This window comes from Caretta caretta, chromosome 8, assembly GCF_965140235.1.
Source record: "Caretta caretta isolate rCarCar2 chromosome 8, rCarCar1.hap1, whole genome shotgun sequence".
NCBI classification, from domain to species: Eukaryota; Metazoa; Chordata; order Testudines; family Cheloniidae; genus Caretta; species Caretta caretta.
This window is the reverse complement of record NC_134213.1, coordinates 14,977,651-15,001,278: the sequence shown is the minus strand read 5'-3', so window position 1 is coordinate 15,001,278 and position 23,628 is coordinate 14,977,651. Positions and strand designations below refer to the sequence as shown.

The 23,628-nt window shown below is 41.9% G+C and overlaps 1 protein-coding gene across 10 annotated transcripts in view; it reads left to right on the top strand.

Moving 5' to 3' along the window:
- P4HA2 (prolyl 4-hydroxylase subunit alpha 2) overlaps nt 1-23,628 on the top strand; it is a 54,670-nt gene that overhangs the window by 25,967 nt on the left and 5,075 nt on the right. For 7 of the 10 annotated variants that reach the window (XM_048861338.2, XM_048861335.2, XM_048861333.2 and 4 more), the window contains 7 exons: nt 3,603-3,842; nt 7,000-7,199; nt 8,783-8,959; nt 14,052-14,122; nt 17,752-17,851; nt 19,429-19,482; nt 21,709-21,774. In XM_048861338.2, the coding sequence (XP_048717295.2) occupies nt 3,603-3,842; nt 7,000-7,199; nt 8,783-8,959; nt 14,052-14,122; nt 17,752-17,851; nt 19,429-19,482; nt 21,709-21,774 (908 nt within the window). Of the gene's footprint in view, nt 1-3,602; nt 3,843-6,999; nt 7,200-8,782; nt 8,960-14,051; nt 14,123-17,751; nt 17,852-19,428; nt 19,483-21,579; nt 21,640-21,708; nt 21,775-23,628 lie in introns of all 10 variants that reach the window. The other 3 variants (XM_048861337.2, XM_048861339.2, XM_048861334.2) reach the window with 1 other exon arrangement.

Genomic DNA, 23,628 nt, shown 5'->3' with positions numbered 1-23,628 from the left:
CTCTGCACCTGTCCTTGTTGAACCTCATCAGATTTCTTTTGGCCCAATCCTCCAATTTGTCTAGGTCCCTCTGTATCCTATCCCTACCCTCCAGTGTATCTACCACTCCTCCCAGTTTAGTGTCATCTGCAAACTTGCTGAGGGTGCAATCCACAGCATCCTCCAGATCATTTATGAAGATATTGAACAAAACCGGCCCCAGGACCGACCCCTGGGGCACTCCACTTCATACCGGCTGCCAACTAGATATGGAGCCATTGATCACTACCCGTTGAGCCCGACAATCTAGCCAGCTTTCTAGCCACCTAATCTCTTTGAAAGTCAGTGGGATTTAGGCTCTTAAGTTATTTATTGCTCTTGAAAATGTTCCTCTTTAATTTGTCCCCTATTCAGAAAAGGATGGGTAGTGTTATGAAACCTTGTGTTGTATTTGTCTCCAACGGAATAAAATTCTGCACCAGTTAGCACATTCTGCACAAACTAAACAAATAATAAAGTGTTTTTAATGGCGTTTTGATTGAGCAGCTCATCAGCAGACATGGCAGGAATCCTTCCAGAAAATGGCTCAACAGTCTCATCTCTCTTCTGTTTATAGGTCTTATTATTATCAGTCAGTCATCGAGTGTTAGGCTCTGAGAATAAAATGAAAACTTTGGGAATCAGGACTTCTTACTGCCTTTCCACTTTTTAAAGCTCTTTAGTTTGTTAATTAACCTCTTTCGGTTGTGCTCAGCATTGGCCTAGCTCTGCTCTGCTGTGAGTTTTGCTGTTGCCTGCAGTGGGAACACAGTCTGGCCAGTTCTGAGCACTATTGATAATCCTTCCTTTCATCTAATATAATTTCTATATTAACACATCAGATAGTTAGTATTGTGTTTTATGGTATGTCTCCTTCTGACAGTGTCAGAAGTCCCAAGTTTAAATTTTCTGGGGGCCCTGGAGATAGATGTGCAAATTATACACAGAAGCTTAGAAGAACAGTGGAAAGTATCATGCGTTGTGTACTACTGGTTGCAAGTTGAAATTGGGTCTAATCCATTGCAGACCTTAGTCTGTAGCTGGCCTTAACATCTGTGAACACAGACACGTGCATTGAAATGACAAGTTTGTGAGTAATGGGGCATACTGGCCCTTTAAGACCAGGCTTCCCTATTCCAGGAATTCTGGAGCAAACAGGGGCTTGGAAATGATAGAGGGCAGGTGTTGGGAGACAGGAAGTGGCCCTAAGAAGGGGTAGTTAGTATCTGAGACATAACTAGGTTACTGTTTCTTTATAGAACTGGGACCGGGAGCCTTGTGGTATACGGTGAGGATAGGCTTCCCCCTTGTCTACTCAATCAGTCAGTCACCAAACCAACCTTGACACCCTGGGCAGGCAGGACCAAAACAAAAGGGTCCCTGTTCTCACTGGGAAGAGGGAAGAAATAGAGACGGTCTATTGCCAGTGCACTCTCGAGTCCCAGGAGGACAAGGGATGACCCAGCATCTCCTTTCCAGGCAGTGCAAGGGGATGGCAACCCCACCACCCAGGAAACACAGGGCGGAAGGTCTTTTGCTATCAAGGCTCTTCTGTTTGAGAGCTCTATTTTTTGAAAGACTTTTATGGTCAGCCCTGCTGAAGCTGGACCAGTAAAAGTTAAAGGGCTTGCTGAGAGAGAAAGGGAGAAGGCCTTTAAGGCCATCACACAGTTCAAAATGGAGGTTTCCCAAATGTCTGAGAACTTGCTCCTTCTTGCATCCAGCTGTTAAATCAAACTAAGAGCAGCTAAAATTATCCTATATAATTGCCTAAAATTACCTTTCCCTGTAAGGAGCTACTGCCAATGGGATGTTATTGGCTTAGCAGTGGGAGGAGATGACACGCTCACAATTAAGATAATGTCCATACTGTGAAAATGATTGAGAAATTCTGGTGAAAGGCTATGAATTTTGTTGCCACGAAAGCCTCAGGCTGCCATCCCGTCACATCCATAACATTTTATAAAGAAATTATTTTCACTTAGCCTAGGTGTGCAAGTGTAGCTACTGTCCCTAGTTTCTGTATGCATTCCCAGGGCAGCCATCTCCACCAAAGCCACATAATCTTTTCCAGCTGATTTTGAGAGCACAGTATATTACAGCAGCAGCATAAATATGCCTTCCTGCACCGACTGCACACGTGGTGCTGAGAATGTGAGCCATCCTTATCGTGGTGTCAGATTTGTGCATACGTAGGTCACACAAGATGGCTTGTGTGTTATGTCTTTTAACTAGTGTCTTCAGTGACTCGTAGAAATAGATTTGTGTGGGCACAAACTCTTGCTTTACTTTCAAAAGAAAATGCTAATTACAGTAATTGGAGCCCCATCCTGCCATTATTATTGTGGTAGCTAAAGACTAGAAACAGGGGTTAGGTTCTCATTGATACTGTAGTCGCTGTACAAGCAAATACACAGAGATAGCCCTTGCCCCGGAGAGCTCACAATGAGAGGAAGGATGGCTTGGTGGGCAGGGTCTTAGGCTAGGACTTGGGAAACCTGGGTTAAATTCCCTGCTCTGCTACAGACTTCCTGTGTGACAATGAGCAGGTCACCTAGGGCAGTGATTCTCAGACTAGGGGTGCCGCTTGTTCAGGAAAAGCACCTGGCGGGCCAGGCCAGTTTGTTTACCTGCCGCCTCCGCAGGTTTGGCTGATCGCGGCTCCCACTGGCTGCAGTTCGCCACTCCAGGCCAATGGGGGCTGTGGGAAGGGCAGCCAGCACATCCCTCAGCCCGCGCTGCTTCCCACAGCCCCCATTGGCCTGGAGCAGCGAACCGCGGCCAGTGGGAGCCGCGATCAGCCAAACCTGCGGACACGCCAGGTAAACAAACTGGCCCGGCCTGCCAGGGGCTTTCCCTGAACAAGCTGCGCCCCTAGTTTGAGAACCGCTGACCTAGTGCATGTCTACACTGTTCTAAAACCCATGACAGCAAGTCTCAGAGCCCAGGTCCGCAGGCTTGTGCTGCGGCGCTAAAAATAAATGTGTAGACATTACAGCTGGGGCTGGAGCACAGACCCTGAAGCCCACCCCTCATCCTGGGATTCAGAGCCCAAGCTCCAGCCCAGGCCCAAACATCTACACAGCTGTTTTTAGTTCTGTAGCACCAGCCCAAGTCTCTCAGCTCTGAGCCTCACTGCTGTTTGCTGTGTAGTCAGTTATACCCATAGTCTCTCTGTGCCACGGTTCCCAATCTGTGAAATGGAATAATAACACTTCCCTGCCTTACAGCGGTGTGGTGAGGAGAACCACATTAATGATTATGAAGTGCTCAGATGTGCTTTTTGGAGTCAGGTAAGTATCATAGATGGAATGTAAGCTAGAGCTCACAATCTTATTTGTATACAAAACTCCCATTTACTTCCATAGGAGATAAACACATGGAGCTATGTCAGGATATGACCCTTAACTCTTTCATATAAATGGAGTTTGGTGAGTGGTAGAGGATCTGAAATCTTGGCAGGGTGTCCCCTTTTAAAAACCTTTTCAAACGAGGTCAGTATTTACAAATGTCTCACAGCCAAAAATATTTTCACTCAAGATTTGCAAAGAGCACTTATAGTTTGTTTTATTTTATAAATTTAGGAACAAAATACAGATCATCTTTGACAGTGGACGACTGCTTTGGCATGGGAAAGATTGCTTACAATGAAGGAGATTACTATCATACGGTGCTGTGGATGCAGCAGGCGTTGAAGCAGCACAATGAAGGGGAAGATGCAGCCGTCACCAAAGTAGAGATCCTGGACTATCTCAGCTTTGCTGTCTTCCAGCTTGGTGACTTACACAGGGCCGTGGAGCTCACCAGGCGCCTGATTTCTCTTGGTGAGAAGTACAAATGATTCATTTTTCTAAAGCCAGGGAGGAATGGGATGTACCGTAGGTGGCAGTGCCAAGAACACCCGTGCTCCAATCAGCACAACAACATTTACCGAGAAATGTCCTACCCTGTGACACGCACTAACATAAATATTGGGTACTACAGCCTGTTTGTATAAAAAGCCCTCTTCAAAAGGTGTCCTACAATTCACGCAAAGCTGACCCCAAAAGCAAACACATGCCTGACATGGTGCAGCGTGAATCATGTGTACTGTCTGTCATGGAAAGAGGCTTTTTGTTGCTAGTGGCGGAAGTTTGTATTGTCTGAGGCCTTTCTCTCCATATTCGACTGACTCTCAGGATGCTGTTTTCTCTACTAAATCCTACCAACTTCTCTGCTTCATTACTAGATGGTTTTTAATGTTTCTTTATGCCAAAAGAAAAGGCTTTTGCCCACAGGTTTTCAAGGGACTGGATTTTTCAAATTCTTAAATTAACTTGGTCTAATTAGGCTTTTAAAAAGCACTGTCTTTAGCTCATAGCAGATCAACTTTCATTTCTTCCTTCTTAGTAAGAGAGTGAGCTACAGGTTAAGTCATATGGGAAGGAATGATTGTACCTGGTTGTGTGACCTAGCCAAGCTGAAACGCAAGGTATGTATTCTTCTCCAATTCATGCCCTAATCAGCTGTGCTGTGTGGCTATACACTGGTAAACAGCAGCTGTCTTTTACCCCAATGTTGGCTGCACCCCAATAGGGGGCAAAGTGATCTTTACACACACATACCAGCTTAACTTTGGAAAGCTCTTGAGGATCAAAATCCCCATATAAATGTGAATGTATATTATTGTTAAATACAATCTTCTGTGCCAGTGCCTGGGCAATGTCTGCAAAGCACAAATAAATCGTCCTTATCACTATCACACAATGGGACAGATTTGGCAGTGGCTGCTCAGAGAGGCTCAGTGGTGTTATCAGTGTAAGGAGGCTTGGCCTGTACTTGCCTGCACTCTTTGATGCTATCCAATATGGTTAAATAAGTAGAGCCCTGCAAATCTGCAGATATCCAAATTTTATATCTAGAGTCCTGCAAATTTGCAGATATCCACTTGATATCCATGAATATTCTGCAACCATGGATATCTGCATCCATAGACCATGTTTGTATCTGAGCAGAACTCTATAAATATGTGCTCTCAGGAAAGCTCAGAATTATTTACATTATAAAATAAAACCTGGGCAGAGGGGAAATTGTTCTTCATGTTTGTCTCAAAACTGCATGAAGCTATTAATGAAGACCAGGGAATTATTTCTTTCTTGGTTCAGACAGCTAAAATTTATTGACGATGCCTGTAGACACATCAAAATTGATTTAACCTAAATCCCCACAAGATGGAAGAGGTCTAATGCTGTTAGTATTGTAAGATAACTCCTTTAATAAACCTACTAGATGGCACAATCCTGAAATTTTTCCTAAAGATTGGCTCTTACCAAAACCCTGCAGGTGAGTATCCCCAAACTTCTGGAGATATTCTTGTCCAGATCTGAACTTTGCAGCTCTGATCCATCTTTAGCCTTCACTCAAGGCAAGATTGTGCCTTGCACATAGAGCATGGGAGGGGTGGGGAAAGGGGGCTGTGTGGTAACTGGACTAACTCAACCAGACCTCCTCCTTAAACCTCCAGTATGTGCTCACCTCAGAGGGAACTCTGCTGTCTGTGGAGAGGATGCAGCATATTGCCAACTTGGCCTGGCTGGAGCAAAGTGGGAGTGAAGGTCATGGCTCAGACCTTACCCCAGACATTCCCACTCTCTTTGAACTTGCAGTGCCTGTGTGGGTGCTGGTGGGGACTGTGTTCTCCAACAGGATGACAGGCAGTTCTCAGAGTTCCTTCTTTCAGTGGCTGTGCATAAGGATTCATGTCAGGATAGGGGAAAATTAGTCTGTTGCAGCTCTCTCACCTCTAGAAGAACATGTTAAGAAATGGAAGCAAAAGTCACTCTGTAGGAATTACTTTTAGGCGGCTTAACACTTTGCAGTACCTTCTTAATCTCGGTCTCTAATCGAAATGGGAAGAAGGAATTTAGCCTTACATTTCAGCAGAAATCTGGGAGGATATTTGCCTTAACGTGAAGGATACTTCAGGTTCTTGTTCTGAATGAATCACAAGGAAGAAGATATTAAAGAGGTACAACTGGACTCCAGAACGTTAATTTAAAGCTGGATTGCAATGTACAGCACATATTGGAGATTCAAACAGCCACATGCCAACCTTTCATATATCCTCTATACCCGTCAAACAATACCGCGTTCAGTGCTCTCTCAAAAACTTTAATGTCGCTATCTTTCCGTCTCCAAGCGTGTGCATTTTAGGAGTGCTGGATGAGTTGGTATTACCAGTTAACATTAAGAAATGGATTGCAGTAACTCTTCTAAAGGGCAAAAGAGTTATTTTAAGAAAGTGAGAATCTGCCGTTCCTCTCCCATACACAGACTGGCTTAATGAGCTCTCTGCTACTGCGTAAATGGAAAAAATTAGTCTGTTTAATAGAAATGGTTGGAAAAAAATATGAGGCTGTCGCATCACACATGAAACTTTTGCATGCTTTTGCAGTTTAGCTTATATGAGTCCCTGACAGTCATAGGGTATCGTCTCACTTATTTATCTATTTAGTTACTTTAATTATTGATGCCTTGAATGACTTCTATGACTTCAGGGTTTTGGGGTGGGGAGGTGATTCTTCAGGTTTGGAAATAATGAACGATGAATTCTTTTATTTATATGCTACTTCCATCGTGTGCATATACATATATATAATATATATTTTTGTTTTTATTGTATTTATATTTTATATAAAAACATACAAATAAATAAAAGGATTACAGCCACCTCTGCGGGAGGACAAAAGAGGTGAAGAAACACCTTGAGCTCTCCCTTCGATGTGTACAGCTGATCTGGCTTTCAGTTCTCATGGATTTCAGAGATGGGAGCCCACTGTGTATGTTTGCACCTCTGTTCTAAAACAATATCTCGGGGGAGGCTGACACGGGCAGGATTGCTGGTGCAGTGTTGATGGGCTCAAGGCTTTCTCTGACTAGATTATTGAGTTAGGACGAATGAATTCCACTATTTCTTTTTTCTTTTTGTTCTCCCCAACCAAGATTCTGCTCACGAGAGGGCAGGCAGCAACCTGCGATATTTTGAGAAGTTGTTGGAGAAAGAGAGAGTGGCAAAGCTACTAAATAAGACGTCAACGATAACAGAATCGGCCACACAAGGTGGGCTTTATGAGAGACCTGCTGACTATCTGCCAGAGCGTGATACCTATGAGGCTCTCTGCAGAGGCGAAGGTGTGAAAATGGTGAGAGAAGTACAAAGTGCTGACTTGGGACGTTCTTTCTACAGTACATGTTGCTGTATAGACTGCCAAGGGCTGTGTCCTGATAGTTCCTATGGCTTATAGTAAAGTTTTCAGTTTGATTTATAGTGTTCCCTTCCAAAGCTACTTTTCAGAACACATGCTCCCTGCCAGATGCCACTGTCCCAGCAAGTATGTAACTGTACAATCAGCAAGGGGTCTGTTTTCAAAAGTCATCCCTTTCTATTCAGAAATATTCTGGGGGAAAATTAATAATGGAATAAAAAATGTCTGCCTGTGAGGGGAAAGACGTGGTAGATAAATTGAATCAATCACAGTGGTTGTGGTAGAATTTAGGTGACTCACTGGAATCTCTTTACCATGATATTATTCTGCATTTGGGATGCAGAATAGTGGGAACTCTGTGATTATCCCTAAGTGGTATCTGCCTGTGAATGTTGACCTCTTAATGGTGGCCTCTGTATAGAAACAGAATCCATTAACTCTCTAGCTGTTCCATCTCATGTTGACCCCTGATTTCTTTTTTTAATTATTATTATTTAAGCAATCTGCATAGTATAAATTTAAAAAAAAATTCTCCTCTTTCCCTATCCCCATCATTCTCCTATAGACTAGCCCACATGTTTACTTTTCTCTGCCGGTAGATGGTGAAAAGAACATAGTTTTGAGGACTCTGCTTCTCCTTCTATACATAGGAAGCCTGTAGGCTGTGGTTTCTTGTCCCCTTTAGGTAGAAACTGCCCTTTCTGACTGAGCTGGGTTTCTGTATGTATAAGCAGGGTCACTGATGCAGGGCTTAGGTTCTTCCTAATGTGGAGTCATTTAGATATTGCACTTGGAAGAGTTGAGAGCATGTGTCTTAATTAAGTCCACACTGGAACTTCCAGCTGTTTAACAGCTAGGCATTCGGACATCATAATATAAACCTACATAGAAAAAAGGGCTCTCCACTGCTCATTCACAGGGTGTTGCAAATGGTTGTCCTTCCAGTGTGTCTGGTCAGCCATTCTGAACACTCACTGTAGCTGGGTGTGCTAGAAGCTTTTTTCTATCAAGGGTCTATCATGCTTTAACTACTGTTGAAATCAGTTGTCTCTATGGGGCAACCATTTTGATCGCCATTATAGAGGGCAGAAGGGAGTGGTCTCTGATACCTGTCTTCAAACGTGGTTGTAATTCCTAGATTAGACACTGCTTTGGGGTCTTCTGAGTTTTTCTTTTCTTTGTTTCATCAGTCTTGCTGCAAAGCCTTACATATGAAAAACAGAATTCTAGCCAGTTGGCTACTTGCTTTGTCATTTGGTTTCCATAACCTGTAATTTATTATGATTTATAGAGGGTAGAATGTCACAGCTGTTACTCAGTAACATAGGGGAGAAAAGACAAGTCACTACTGTTTACTCGCAGAAGATTGTAAAGTAACAATCCTATAAATTTTCTAGGCCAGATAGTGTGGACATTCAGTTTCCCAATATCTTCTGTTACACAGTATAGAGAACACTTTGGTTTTGGTCTTAAACATTTAAAGAAAACAAATGTGTGTGTGTTTGGGGCTTATATTTCAGACACCTCGGCGACAAAAGAGGCTGTTCTGCAGGTACCATGATGGAAACAGAAATCCCCATCTGGTCATAGCTCCCTTTAAGGAAGAAGATGAATGGGACAGCCCTTATATCGTCCGATACTATGATGTCATGTCTCATGAAGAAATAGAGAAAATTAAGGAGCTGGCTAAACCAAAAGTAGGTGTCCCCTCTTCTGCTGTTTCCATCTCACCAACACTTGCTGTTTCAGCACTTTATCTCTAATAAGGAAGACTAAGCAAGTGGATTCAAAATGTCTAATTTCACATCCTGGACTATACAGTGCAGCTAAACTACGTGCGATGAACTTAAGGGTAAAACTTTCAAAAGCAACCTAAGTGACTTAGGAACCCAAGGCCCAGTTTTTTAAAGGTTTTTAGGCATTGCTTTGCTCAGTGTTTCAGGGCCTAAGTTTCATTTTCAAAAGTGACTCATAAGGAGCCTAAGTCCCATTAATTTCCAATGGAGACTTAGGTTCCTAAACCACTTTTGAATATGATGCTTTTGAAGATTTTACTCTAGGGCATAACAAACAAGAATTGGAGAAATAATGTTGCTTCGGTTGTTAAACGCTTCCTCTTTTGTTTCTTGGAGGTATATTTTTATTTCCTTTATTTGCTTTTGTTGTTGTTGTAAAAGCAATGTATTCCTCCCTAAAACAAAGTATGTTAACCAGTATCTCAGTCTGATCTAGGCTGTGTTTCCATTGATGAATGGAGCTGCAGTGTTCTTCTGAAGTCACTGATATGTCTTATCACAGAATTATTGCATCGCATAAAATAGAACAAATAGAGCATGTTTTTGTATGCTCGACAATAGCTTACAGTCCTGAATGCTGGAACTTGTTATGAAAGTGGAGTATTGGTCAAGGTGAGGGCTTGACCTACTTCTCTTCCAAAGGCGCTTTGGGATCTCTAACGTCTACTTGGACAGCTGGGAAGAAGAGGGCTTGATTCTTCAGCACCCCCTTCTCTGCTCTTGGGGGTGCATATCAAATGCAGTGCCACACTGATTATGGGCTCAAGTCTTGGTGTGGTATCTTTTTACCCAGACTCTAAGTTGTAGTGACACCATATATCATAAACAATGCTATACTGTGTTGTACAGCTAATATGAACCTAATGTTTCTTTAGCCGGTGTAGTTTTCCGGTGCTGCAGTTGTCTTCCTTTACTTGCTAAACCTCAAAAAGGAAAATAATGGCAGCTCAAAACCAATACTAGATGTTAAGCTTGATTCATTCTGCTTTGCAAAGTCTGTCAAGAAACTAAAATTAAAAGCATTTATATTGATTGTTATATAATGAATTATTCATGTTAATCGTTTCTTCTCGCTATTGCTATAAACTATGCAATTAAAATACCAGTGAGGATAACCTTTCTGCATGTATTTCTGAATGAAATATTTTAAGATATAATTGGAAATGGAGTGAGAAATCGATACCTTTTAGGAACATGAATTATATTTAGTAAGTTTCTGAAGCTAGATTTCTGTGTTTATCAGCCAAGTGCCTTGGCAGAAAATGTTATTTCTCTTTCAAGACTCGCACCTCCATGAACTTAAATCTTTTTCCTGATGCTTCACCATGGCATCATGCTGTAAAATGGTCCTTGGGACTTCAAAAGCTTCAGATAAAACAAAAATTCAAACTAGCCTCTATCACTAAAAATTTTTTCTAGTCTGGCAAAGCAAATGGGCTATAAATATAATAAGACAATAATTAACAATTGACTTGATTTAGTGTGTTTGCTGTTCAGATTTCATTCATGAAATCACTGCCGGGTCACATGCACCGATTTTACATCAGCGTAGCTCCATTAACTTCAGTGAAATTACTCCTGATTCCTCACGAGTATATGTGAGATCAGGATCAGACCCAGTGTGTGTAGGTAAATGTAATAGTTTTAGGTAAATTTATAAATATTCCTACATAGTTGTTCACAAACTTAATTTTTCAGCATCTGTCTCAGACCTAACTGCTGGACTTACTTTGAAACCCATGGTGTTATGCCCAGAAGGGTGGAAAATATAACATTATGATGGGATAATTCCTAAATAAAATAAATGTAATTTCAGCCAGGAAACTTTATTCAGTAATCACTTAAGTTTTACAGGCAGAGCTCTGTGAGGTAGTGTGTTACTATCTTGGATTTGGAAAGGTTGGGAGTTCCCAAGTTATCCCTAATATTGTAGAATATCTTCTTGAGAAATCTCTCCTCCCAGTTCCAAACATTATCTGCAGGTTTAAATGTGCCAAGGCTTTGTTTTTGAAGAAAAGCAACATCTGCGTTTGAGAGGGGGTAGCTGTTCAGGGCAACCAGGTGTTTTTCATGCTCAATTTGCAAAATACAGTCATATTTTCGTCAACTGTTAAAATTGCTTTCTAAACTAAATGAATCTGTTCCGAACTATCAACTGAACTGCTGGAACAATAAAACTGTTAATTGTAAAAGGCATGGATTGCACTGGGACAGGTGTAGCATGGAAGCATATAGAATGTAATTGTAAATTTTAACAATGGCTTCTTCGTAATACAGATGTGCCAGATTAGACAAAGGTGCATCATAGAGAGGAATGTATAGAGCCTCACTGACCTCTCACTTATAACGCACAGTCATCCTGGGTTACAGGAAAAGCTGTGCTGTTGAAATACTGAAGAAGCCGCCTGGGGCAGGGGTGGAGAGAGAGAAAACTGAAAGAGAACTGAGACTTCTGCCTGAGAAGAAAAGCAGTTGTGCTGTTAAGTAGGAAAGAATGGAATTTATAGTAGAGCAGAATTTTAATGAAGATGCTATAAAGCCCAGAAACCATAGAGTGCATACGTTGTTTGTGTATTGGTTTAGGAATGAAATCTGGGGTGTTTCTGTTTTGTTTTTAATCCACTATTATTAATTATATGTTGTAGTCAGGTCTACTATGAGCTGAATACACGATTAAAGTCAAGAAGACAAGATTTTACAGAGAAATGGAGTATTCTAGCACCACACAAACGAGATACCAATTAATAAGTTTGTAGCCAGGCATATTTTAGCTTTTCTTCTTTGTTTAGGTCAACTGGTGACCACAGAAAGAAACCATATGGAGAACCCAAAGGAAATAGAAGGGTAATGAGGAGTTTGGCAAGCTAAATTATATTGCAGAAAGCAACACTTCATTGTCCAAATAAAGAAAAACATTGTCAGCCTGACTTCCCTGCTTAATTGATCTTTAAATATTCATGGTAAATAGGCCCGATGGGATGTTAGATAGGGTGAGATCTGCGTTACTACAGAGAATTCTTTCCTGGGTATCTGGCTGGTGAATCTTGCCCATATGCTCAGGGTTTAGCTGATCGCCATATTTGGGGTCGGGAAGGAATTTTCCTCCAGGGCAGACTGGAAGAGGCCCTGGAGGTTTTTCTCCTTCCTCTGTAGCATGGGCCATGGGTCACTTGCTGGAGGATTCTCTGCTCCTTGAAGTCTTTAAACCACGATTTGAGGACTTCAATAGCTCAGACATAGGTGAGAGGTTTTTCACAGGAGTGGGTGGGTGATATTCTGTGGCCTGCATTGTGCAGGAGGTCAGACTAGATGATCATAATGGTCTCTTCGGACCTTAATATCTATGAATCTATGACTTATGGAGCAGAATTCTGGAACAAAATACCAAATTAGTCAGAATTATGGGGAAAGTTGTGCCAAGAGCTGCGGGTAGAGACAAGAAACCTAACAAGCAGATTGGAAGGGAAACAGGAGAATGACACATTTGGGGAAATATGAAGGAAAATGTGATTATGCATTGGGAAAAAATACAAAAGTCAAGAGGGATTGTGATTGAATGGGGGTGACATGTAAGTAAGTGGGTTTGGCACTCTTCATCTTCAAAGTGATATAACTTGTTCATCCCAACAGCATCCCTGTAGTGTAGGTGAAACTTTTGCATCTTACAGATGGAGAAACTGAGGCGCAGTGAAGTGAAGTGACTTGTCCAAGGTCACACAATAAATCCATGTTAGAGCTGTGATTAGAACTCAAGAGTTCAGGGTTGATTCTGCTAGGCCACAGTGCTGAACATTCTCACCTGATCCAACAGCAGATACATCCCCAGCCCAACACTCTTGCTCCCAGCACTTGTACCTAATAAACCCAACACTAAGAGAAACAATGAGCCTGTGCACTTCCATTGAGGCAATGTCCATCAAGTACACAGGTTGAGGGCTCCCTTGTTCTGATGAGCGTGCTCCCTTGTGATTTCAGTGAGCTGGATCCTGTGAATTCCTCAGTTGCCTAACCTACTTCATAACAAAGTCCTTGTTTTTCTCACCCACTCCTTGCGAACACCGAATGCTGTAGAAGTAGATAAAGGGAATTTGGGCACAGGCCTCTGAAATGAGCTGGAGTCGAGCTAACTCTAGCTTTAGTAACGTGAGATTTGCAGAAGCGGGGATTGTTCAAAGCGAGTGGGAAAAGAACAGAGAGAGAGGCTGTTGTGACCTTGTATTAGATAAGAATAGAATGTAGACTATAAGAGAAATTGGTGAGAAAAATAAGATATTGTGAAGGAATGTGTATAAACAATATGCAGCTGTTGCTCATTATTGTCCATATTAAAGGTATAAATGCTTGCTTTAATTGTTTATCTTTAGAGAGACCTGCCTAGGTGGGGGAAACCCTGTGTCCTAGTGCACAGTCTCCCTCTGTGCAATTGCTTGAGATAATAAAGTGTATCTGACTTGCTGCACCCAACCTGAAGAGTGAGAACTGTGTTTTTCTCCGACAATGCAATTCTTATGATCTACCCCAGCCCACCTTTGAAATAATCTGGCTGAATCCAGAGAATATCCAAGAGTTAACTTTCTTTCTTCTCTGTCAGTAAGGACACAAACTTCATGGGTCATTAATTTTCTGTTGTTCCTTCTTGCTGATATCGACCCAAGCCATACTTCAGACAAAAGTACTTTCCAAACCTATTAGTCAAGCAACGTCAAATTATAGCTTTAATGGATACCATGGTTTATGCAGACCCTTAGCCAGATTCTAATCAGGAGGATGACCGCTATAGCTCATCCACGTTGCATCATAGACTGTTCTTGTGTGAAATCAGAATAAGGTCCAGATTGAAGCTAAGAATTTCACCCAGAAATATATCTAACCCAGGAATTTGGAGTCTGACAATTGGGGAGGGAAATAGACAATTGGTAGAATTTTGAAACAGATTTTTTTTTAAACTGTTTATTCTTTGTTAATTTTGTCCTTGGCATTTCTTTTGACACAGTTGGCACGAGCCACGGTACGTGACCCCAAAACAGGTGTCCTAACAGTGGCCAACTACAGGGTGTCAAAAAGGTAAGATGACTGTGAAAGAACTTGCATCCTACTGTTTTGTCTTCAAGCTCCACTCAACCTGAATGCAGTGGCGTAGCTGTCACTAGTCCATATGCTCTTCTTAACATTCTTCCCTTGTCTGCCTCCTTTCATTGACAGTGTAGAATGAAGAATGCTATCTATCTGATTAGATTGCTTTAATTGCATATACTGTGCTTTATACCACATCTAAGATTAGACAATGAGTTTTATGGCCTTTAATTAATGCTTTTTATTTTTGTATTCTGGAGGTTGAATGTGTGCAAATTCTGGTGCCTTAGATGCTTTACGAGACTCATAGACAATAGCCTCTATTACTTTAAATAGCAGTAACACTGATATTAACTATAAAGATACTTTAATTCTGGATTTAAGGATTTATGAATCCTTATGTTAATGTACAATTTAGAATAATAGAATAGAAATTTATTATGCAGGGTTTTTTTTGTGGAGCGTCTATCCAGCTTTACTGATCTAAAAACACAAATATTTTTGTCCCTTTCCTTCTGGCAACAAGACGACCTGTACCAAATGGTTTTCAAACAAAACTCAAAATATACAGTTTGGAATATTGAGCAGTATTATAATACTTTGCACATAAAGTCTCACAAAAACCCTGCTGATGTTGAAAATTGTTATAAAAGTTATGTTTCTAGAGAAGTTAAACCTTCATAGATTAATATATTTTAAAGGTCAAAAGGGACCATTGTGATAATCTGGTTTGATCTTTTGCATAAGCCAGGTTATAGAACTTCCCTGAATTAATTACTGCTTTAAGTCCAATACCTGTAGTTGAACTAGAGCAGTGGTTCTCAAACTGTGGGTCGCGACCCCATTTTAATGTGGTCGCCAGGGCTGGCTTAGACTTGCTGGGGCTCAGGACCGAAGCTGAAGCCTGAGCTCCACCACCCAGGGCCGAAGCCAAAGCCCAGGGACTTCAACCCTGGGTGTCAGGGCTCAAGTTATAGGTCCCCTGCCTGGGGCGAAAGTGCTTGGGCTTTAACGCCGCCCACCAATCCCCCGCCGCCCAGGGCAGTGGGGTTTTGGCTTTGCCCCACCATACCTAGGGCACCAAGGTTTGGGCAGGCTCAGGCTCCCGTCCCCCTTTCTGGGGTCATGTCGTAATTTTTGTTGTCAGAAGGGGGTCGTGGTGCAGTGAAGTTTGAGAACCCCTGATCTGGAGCATATCTTTTTAGAAAAACTTCTAATGGTGAATAGAGAGGTTTAGAAACTATACAATGTAACCACGTCAACACCCCTTTTAAATCCCTCCATTGCCTTCACTCTACTGCATCAAGTTTGAGGGTCTACACTACAAACTTGCATCAGCGCAGCTGTAGTACTTCTGGTGAAGACTATCTAAGCCAACGGGAGAGCTTAATAACTCCACCCCTGTGAGAGGTGGTAGCCTTGTTGACAGGAGAAGCTCTCCCACCGACATAGCACTGCCTACACAGGGGCTTACGGTTTGGATAGCTACATCACTCAGGGATGTGGATTTTTCACACCCCCGAGCAATGTAGTCATACTGAAGTAAGTGTGTAGTGTCAACCTGACCTTAATACCTTTTCCAGGTTCAGGGCTGTAATCCTCTGCCATCTGTTTCTAAAGGGAAGCATATTATATTTCCTTTTTAAGGTTAATCAGTTTTATCTCCTGCCCCTCCCTCGTCAAGTTCCTGCAGAGCATTTACTCAGTTTCTAGATGCGTGCTACGCGGGTTGCTGCCGGAGTAAGCCAATAGATTGTAAACGTGATGAGGAAGGGCAGGAAAATCTTCCAGCATTTCAAGGCAAGATTTCCCTGGACTTCAGTGGGCTTTATGTCAGGTTCAGGGAGCCCAGTTGCTTCTCTCTATTGCATCAGTTCATATGTTAAGTTCATCTTCTCAAGGAAAAGGACGTTTGTTATTTCCCCTTGCCTTCCCCCAGTATCGGGAGGGCCAGGACTGTGGGTTTCCTCAGGCTTAAGGGTGGTTGTGCTACGTTTCAACTGTGTCATGCACATTTTCAACCTCCTAGTCTTTTGACTATTACCTCTACCCTACTTCCCTGCATGATGTTTTCCACCTCCTTTGCTGGCTGTGTTTTCATTTTTCTCATTCAGGAAAATCAGACCTCTATAGAGAGTATCCAGCATACTGCAACACAGCAACTTCTGAGGGGGAAGTCTTTTTTGTAATCCAAAAATCAATCAGATTTTGCACCTAGACTACCAGAAACATGCACCTAGATTTCCAATGCTAAATCTCAAGGTGGAAATGTTCCCTGGAAGTTTTGCTTAAAGGCCGAGATCACAAACTGAGCCATGTGCTAAAAACAGAATGTAGTGATTTGGTAAGGGGAGGAGGGAATCACAGTGATGTCTACATCTTGTGTTATCTTGGGCAGGGATACCTGATGGACGGGGCAATCTGTGGTTGCAGGACAGGTTTTAACAGAAGGCACAATTTTTTATTTTTTTTTAAACTAGTGGGTAGATTGGGTTCCTATTATCTAGCGGTTGGCAGAATAACTGCACATTTCAGGAACAGCAGACATGTTTCTGTGCTTAACGCAACAAAGGTTTGCGCAGCAGCCAGGTCAACACAGCTTCAGCTGATGTTGATGGGTTGCACTGGCCCAAAAAAACCATGTGCTTGTCTTTACTGTCTGTACCCCGTGGTTGCAGTCTCTTCAGTCCTCTTTGCCAGTGTATGCGAGAGTAACATTTTTCAAAACAAACCAACTTCTTCAGCATCACAAGCCTGCAAAGCTGCATTCTTCCTAGTTTGTGGGGGTTTTTTTTTTAGATGAGCACAAGAGCTGTAGCCCAACACTCGGTACAGCTAACTCCGTAACTGCCACGGTGGTTCTGGATGCACGAGAAACACCTGTCAGAATCTTTGAAATCACTATAGACCTTGAAAACCTGCAAATCGCTCAGCTTTTTCGTCTATCAAGATTTTTTGTAAGGGAGCACCTTTGCCGCTGATTTGCTTAAGCCACATAAGCTGGGGTGGCTCCAGCTTTTCAAAGGTTATTGCCTTTGATTGGTTTTTTGCATATATGTTTTGTCACACTTTTCAACAAATAAATAGTATCAGCAAGTGGCCAGAACCTCAGACAATGAAGCCTAAAATGTCTCAAGGTGGGGAACTAAACTCAGAGAAAAGGGGAAAGGTTTGGCTTGTGTGTGGATAAGAATGTTGATGGCCCTTTGCTAGGCCTGGAAACTCTTTCCTCTACTTTCACCTTCTAGGTTAGAGAGAGAACACCCACTTTTTGCAGTTTTTATTGGTAAAAGTTGTACTATATCTGTGCAAAAACAAAAAACAAAGCCTTTCACACCTGCGTCTGCTGTCTGTGACCGAAACTAAATTTGAAGTACTTCGCAGGTGGCAAAACCTTGCAGAAACCACCAAAAGTTCTGGTATGGAGTCATGTGGTAAAGCTGTGTCTGGCAGAGTGAAGGCGTATGCAGTGTAGTGGGAGACGGGTTGGTCCCAGGATATTAGAGAGACAAGCTGGGTGAGGTAAGATAATGAAGTAGGGCTGTTCTGAGTCGAACATTGGATTTCTCATCTTTTTTTTTTTTTTCTTCTTTCTCTTTTCCCCTCGCCTCCACGCCCAGTTCATGGTTGGAGGAACACGATGATCCTGTTGTTGCCAGAGTGAATCACCGAATGCAGCATATCACGGGATTAACAGTAAAAACAGCTGAACTATTGCAGGTTGGTTCTGATATTTCTTACCTGGGTTAACACCGCGATGCTTTGTAAGCAGCTTCCACGCCTGTCAGGAGGGTCAGGATTGGGCCTGACGTGGAAGTGGGTATAGGAAGGGGATATTTTCCCAAACATCTCGCTCAACAGGTCTCAGAAGGCCTAAGCGATGCAGAACTGTCACATTCCCATGGTGTGGGTGGACAGGGACCCCATGAAGAGTGTCATAGGCACTCCACCTCCTGCTACAGAGCCGTGCAATGGGTCAGTTTGCTCTCCCTGTGGTTAGCCAACGTGGAAGGATAGAGGGCAGCCAAGGAATAAGGTGTGGAGCCAGAGAAGCTGCAGCATTGGCAATCCACTAGCCAGTCCTGCCATTTAGAGGGAGGTGCAGCAGCCCCACCCCCGAGAGGAGGATTCTTTCTCTTAGTTTGGCAGCCACGCAGGTCTATTTAAAATGTTCTCTGTGCTTATGGGCTTTGGGCAGGGATCCAAGATTTGGCAAAAATAAAAAGTCTTTAAATGAAGATTCCTGGTTGGAAGGAAAATAACATCCTTATTGCTGTTGCCTTTAGGACCCCCTAGAGAAGGATATGGAGACCGTGAGCCCAGTTCACAGCCCTGCTCCAGCCCTTTTGTGCTATTCTGATGATACAAAGGGAATGTGAATTGTCTGCATCTTGTTCCTAGGGAATAGCCCTGCAGTAAGGGGTTCCATAAGTGGCACAGAGCTGCCAGAACATCTATACATCCCCCTTGTAGACTGCAGTTTTGGAGGAGTGTCAGAGTATGGCTGGAGCCCTGCTCCTCTCTGGCTATTGTCAGGTGCCAGATAGTCGCTTAGTGGCTGTGGCTGCTGAGTAGAGTATAGAACGACCCTGAGGCTGCACTAAATCATACCAGGAAACAGCCGAGGAGGCGAAAGGTAGTTTAAATCCACCTTTGACCCTCCCTGTCCTCCTCCATCTGCGTGTATGAAACTGGCCATGCATGTGTAATGCACACACTAAAGCCAGGCTCTCTAGCTGGAGCTGTAACAGACTCACAGCCTCTGTGGATCAGGCACATAGAGGAGCACATAATACACCCTGGCCAGTGGATTATATGTGTTTATAGAAGTGGAAAGAGGTGGTGGACAAGCATGTGAAAAATCATTGTTTCTCTTCTTTCATTTGTTTGCCTCTTGCTATAATAGTCAAACATTCGAACAGAACATTGCCAAAGGACCAGTACTTCCAGCTTTATTTAAAAAAAAAAAGTTTCTGCTTAATATTTTAAAATAGTTTCTGAATTGATCCAGCAAGGGAAGACTGTTATAGTGACCACATTCAATTAATTAGACATCCCTTCAAAGTAATAAAACATTTTCCCCCTTTATATTTATTTAGGTACTCGTGTTCATTTTGTGATAGAAAAAGTGTGGATTAAACATAACGTGACAAAATAAGAGTGCAGTGCAGTCCTGTCAAAAGCCACTTCCTCTCCGTGGGTGGATATGGCTTGGGTCTTTGCCTCCAAGAAGAAAATATTTGTCTTCCCAACTATCTAATTTGCAATTAAATGTGTTTGTTTCCCCCACATCCTAGGTTGCTAATTATGGAATGGGAGGACAGTATGAGCCACATTTTGATTTCTCAAGGGTAAGATCACAGTGTCAAACTCATTAATGCTCACATGAATGCTAAATGCAAATAGTACTTTAAAATAAGGTTCGTTTTGAGAGATGATATGATGTTTGTTTTCATGAAAAATTATTTTAATATTTATTAACCTAGGGCCTGACCCTGCAAGGTGACTAGTGACCTCTGCTCCTGTTCGCTTGGGTATTTAACAGCTTGCAGGAGGTACTTGGAACCTTGCAGAATTGGGTCTCTGAGGACCAGGCTGAAAAAGACAGTAGTAGTTCACGAGTGCCACCTAAACGCAGTCAGTGTCCGTGCCAACCCTACTGGGGAGCTATGGTTTGCTGTCTTTTTTTGATGTATTCCATTTATAACTGCTTGTTTTAAACCAATGTTTTGTTAGTGTGTTATGGTTAAATCCGAATTCAGATTCTGGTTCTGCATTTGGACCCACTAGCATGGACTCCTGCACCCATCAGAGTCCCACTGATTTCAGGAGCACATAGTTCCACATTCATGTTTCTGAATACAGGATTGAGGCCTTCGTCAGCATTAAAACAAAACTTCAACACTGACCGCTCGTGTTCATTATCAAACTTACTGCTCATAAACAAGTTTTGGCTTGCTAGCTTTACTGAACATCACTTTCCTGTTAACTTGGAGTCTGTGTAATCTCTTGACGCAAATAAATACATTTAAATCCTCGTTTGAACTAAAGGAGGTTGATAGAATCTCAATAAAGAACGCAAATTAGCCGTCAAATTGGCCAACATAATCTTTACTCTTGGATTAGGCACTTTGGCAGCAATTACCAGATAAATTCCAAGTGCAGCTCCTCCCTAAGTTAATGCAAGGCAACAATTAAATTCAATATGGGTTTGGACTGGTCCTCTCCACTCTGTGTGCATTGCAGATTTCCATATTTCAATCTCCATACGAGTTTGCAGCTCTTTGTTTGCTCACAGAACTTTATACAGTGATTTTTTTAAAATTATTTTTTAATATAAAAGTATATCCCACTTTGAGCACTACTGTCAATCACTCAAAACTTTCAGACCTGCTTTTAGGAACCAAAACTCCAAAATCTTCACACAGGCTGCATTTGGCAGAAAGGCTGCAAGCCTGTCAAGGTCCAAGTTCTAAACATTTTCTTATTAATTTTTGATTTCAAGTTGATTGTGATTTAAAACATACACAGTGCCTTTTGTGAACCCATTTCAGGACAGACGTGTATTCTTGCATCCAAAATTGATTTGAAATTGTTTATATTTTTGAATGTTTTTTTTTTTTAATCCTGATTTCCTCCATTCCCTGTCTAATCTTTGGGACTTTCTTGTTTGTTCCTTCGTAACAATGCATTTTAACATCTCCTGGCTGAAATTCCTTACTGCTTTTGGCACTTGAGACATTGAAATAAATTGTCACTTGTATTGTTTGAAGGTGGGTGATTGATGCCACTCCTAAACAATAACGAATGAGGCTTCAAAGCATTTTCTGGGGATTAATGATAAATTGGGATTCTTGTTCCATTCATTAATCCCAGACAATTGGAAGTGTCTGGCTGGTGTCATTACTGCTATTACAACCTGTCACAGTTAGCTAAAAATACTCTGCTCCTTTTCCCAGAGCAGAGTATATTATATGTGGGAACAATTGGTTAGACCTGCACTGTTGCAGCTGCATCAGACATTTAGGAGAACCAGGGGTCTGATCCAAAGCCCACCAAGTGAATGGGAATCTTTCCATTGACCTCAGTGGGCTTTGGATCAAGTCCAGTAATCCCATTACAGCTGCCATCCACAATGAAAATGTCATAAGGGTTATAATATTTATTTGCAGAATGTTTGTGCTCTGTGCCCTAAAATTTCCATTCAGACGCTTCTGATTGCTGAAGAACTGCGTTGATTCAATTCTGTGTATACTTATCCAGTGTGCACATTGCATGCATTTGCAAACCTAGTTTGGCTACAAGATGTAATGCCTTTATATGCGACTCCATATAAAGTGTCCACATTTTGTGCCAAACTACTGGAATTGTTTTTGCAGAGAGCTACACGCATGTAACATTAGTGTGAGCCTGTTTGGAACCTGGGTTAAAGTTGTTATCTATTACAGCGACCCTTTGACAGCACACTCAAAACGGAAGGAAATAGGCTAGCAACATTTCTTAACTATGTAAGTACCCCTGTGTCCTTGTTGTTTGTGCTCTTGAAGTTTGCAGTTGATTCTCATTTAATTTTATAGAAAGATGAACCTGATGCTTTCAAGCGTTTAGGGACTGGAAATCGTGTGGCCACTTTTTTAAACTATGTAAGTATGATAATCCTGTACGTGTCGAGTGATGCTTTCCGTAGCATCACATTTAGAAATAACCAGTCGTACAAGCTGTAATACGGGCTAACTAAAAAGCTATAGCATCTGAAAGTGGGGATTTCCTTGTTCTCACACCATCTGCTGCTATCACAGTTCAGTATCTCTTACCCCGAATGTGGAAAACATAATTTGAATAGAGACTAAATGTTTCTCTTGTTTACACTGGAACAAATCCATTGGCTTCACTGGATTTGCACGGGTGTGAGAGGAGAATTTGACTCAGAAGTTTCAAAGTGAAACTTCGAAAGGGGCTGAGTGACTTCAAACATAACCTTTCACTCAGCATCCTGGCCATCAGTTGTTTGTCAAGGGGACTTCCATCTTTTTCACCGGTGTCTGATAGCACTTGATGTTGTGGATCTTCTGGCAGTTTCCCCTTTGTAACTCTGCGCTCAAAGCTAATATACAGTAGTGTAGTTATTACCTTTGCAAACGGAGACATGACTAACGAAATGCTACTTCAGTTAAGAAACTCTGCTACAAATGCAAGTACTGAAAATAAAGTAATGTTAGTGTGGTGCATTTCCAGCATGGAATCTAATGGCCATATACACTAGATTACCATGCATCATCCCCACTGAAATTAATGGGAGTTCTGCAAGCAGATTCCAAGCTGTATATGGCCCTGGGTATGCTTTCATGGCTGTTTTATTCTGACAATGACATACTACAGTTATCAGATAACCTCTATTTATTATCTCAATAGTTTGGGTCTTCAGTCCTGTTATATAGTATAGTTTGTGGGTGATACAGGGTAGGTGTCACCCCGTTTGCAAAATGTTTTGAATGAGCTGATATTTCAAATGTCAAGTGTAGCTTGTAAAAACAACCAGAAACAACTTGACTGAAACAATGAAACAGTTGTCCGAAACAGTGGTCCCAAATGGGTCTGTTAGTTAGGATGACATTTCAGTGGCCACAGCTCATATTGGGCTTTTCACATTTTCTGACTAACCTTGACTGAGATTAAAACAAATAAAAATTACATACATTGTCAGTGGTACATGTACAACAGCAAATGTCCCTTATTATATGACATGTACAGCATGTCAGCATGTCCAAGGTGCCTATTATAAAAGATTGTTTTGTTGCTAAAATGTAGGTTTTTAATTTGCAAAGCTGCATGCACTATGCTTTCTAGATTGGGGAGAGAGGGAATTGGCCCCTAATGCCAATGGCATCTTGTGCCCTTTTATTGTAGGTACCAAACTGGGACACAAAAGTAATAATAATGTTACTCTTTAAGCAGAAAAACAAATCAAAATGAGAAAGTGTGATGACAATTAGGACGGTAATATTTACAAAACACAAGATCCAATCCTGCTCTCATTGGTGGCAATAGTGGTTGGGCTGTTGACTTCAAAGAGAGCAGAATCAAACCCAGTTTTATACCTCTTCACCTAGGGCCTGATCTAAAGGCTATTGAAATCAGTGGAAATACATAGAGACATTTCTGACCCATCAGTCTTCATCCGCAAAGAAAACCTGCACAACACTTTCAAAAGATGAGCCTGAACAGATGGACTGAACAGAGACACTGAGTTTATGGCTTAATACATCAATCTGAAATGCACTAACACCCTCTTTTTGTCCTATGATTGCAGAGGTGTTAACAGGCCACTCCACCTTGAATAGTTCCATAGAATATGTGCTAACTACATATGCTAAACTATCTGTTCCACCTTGGGTTTAACTGCGATGCTGGGAGTACCTTTCCGAGACCTGAAGAAGAGCTCTGTGTGGCTCGAAAACTTGTCTCTCTCATCAACAGCAGTTGGTCCAATAAAAGAT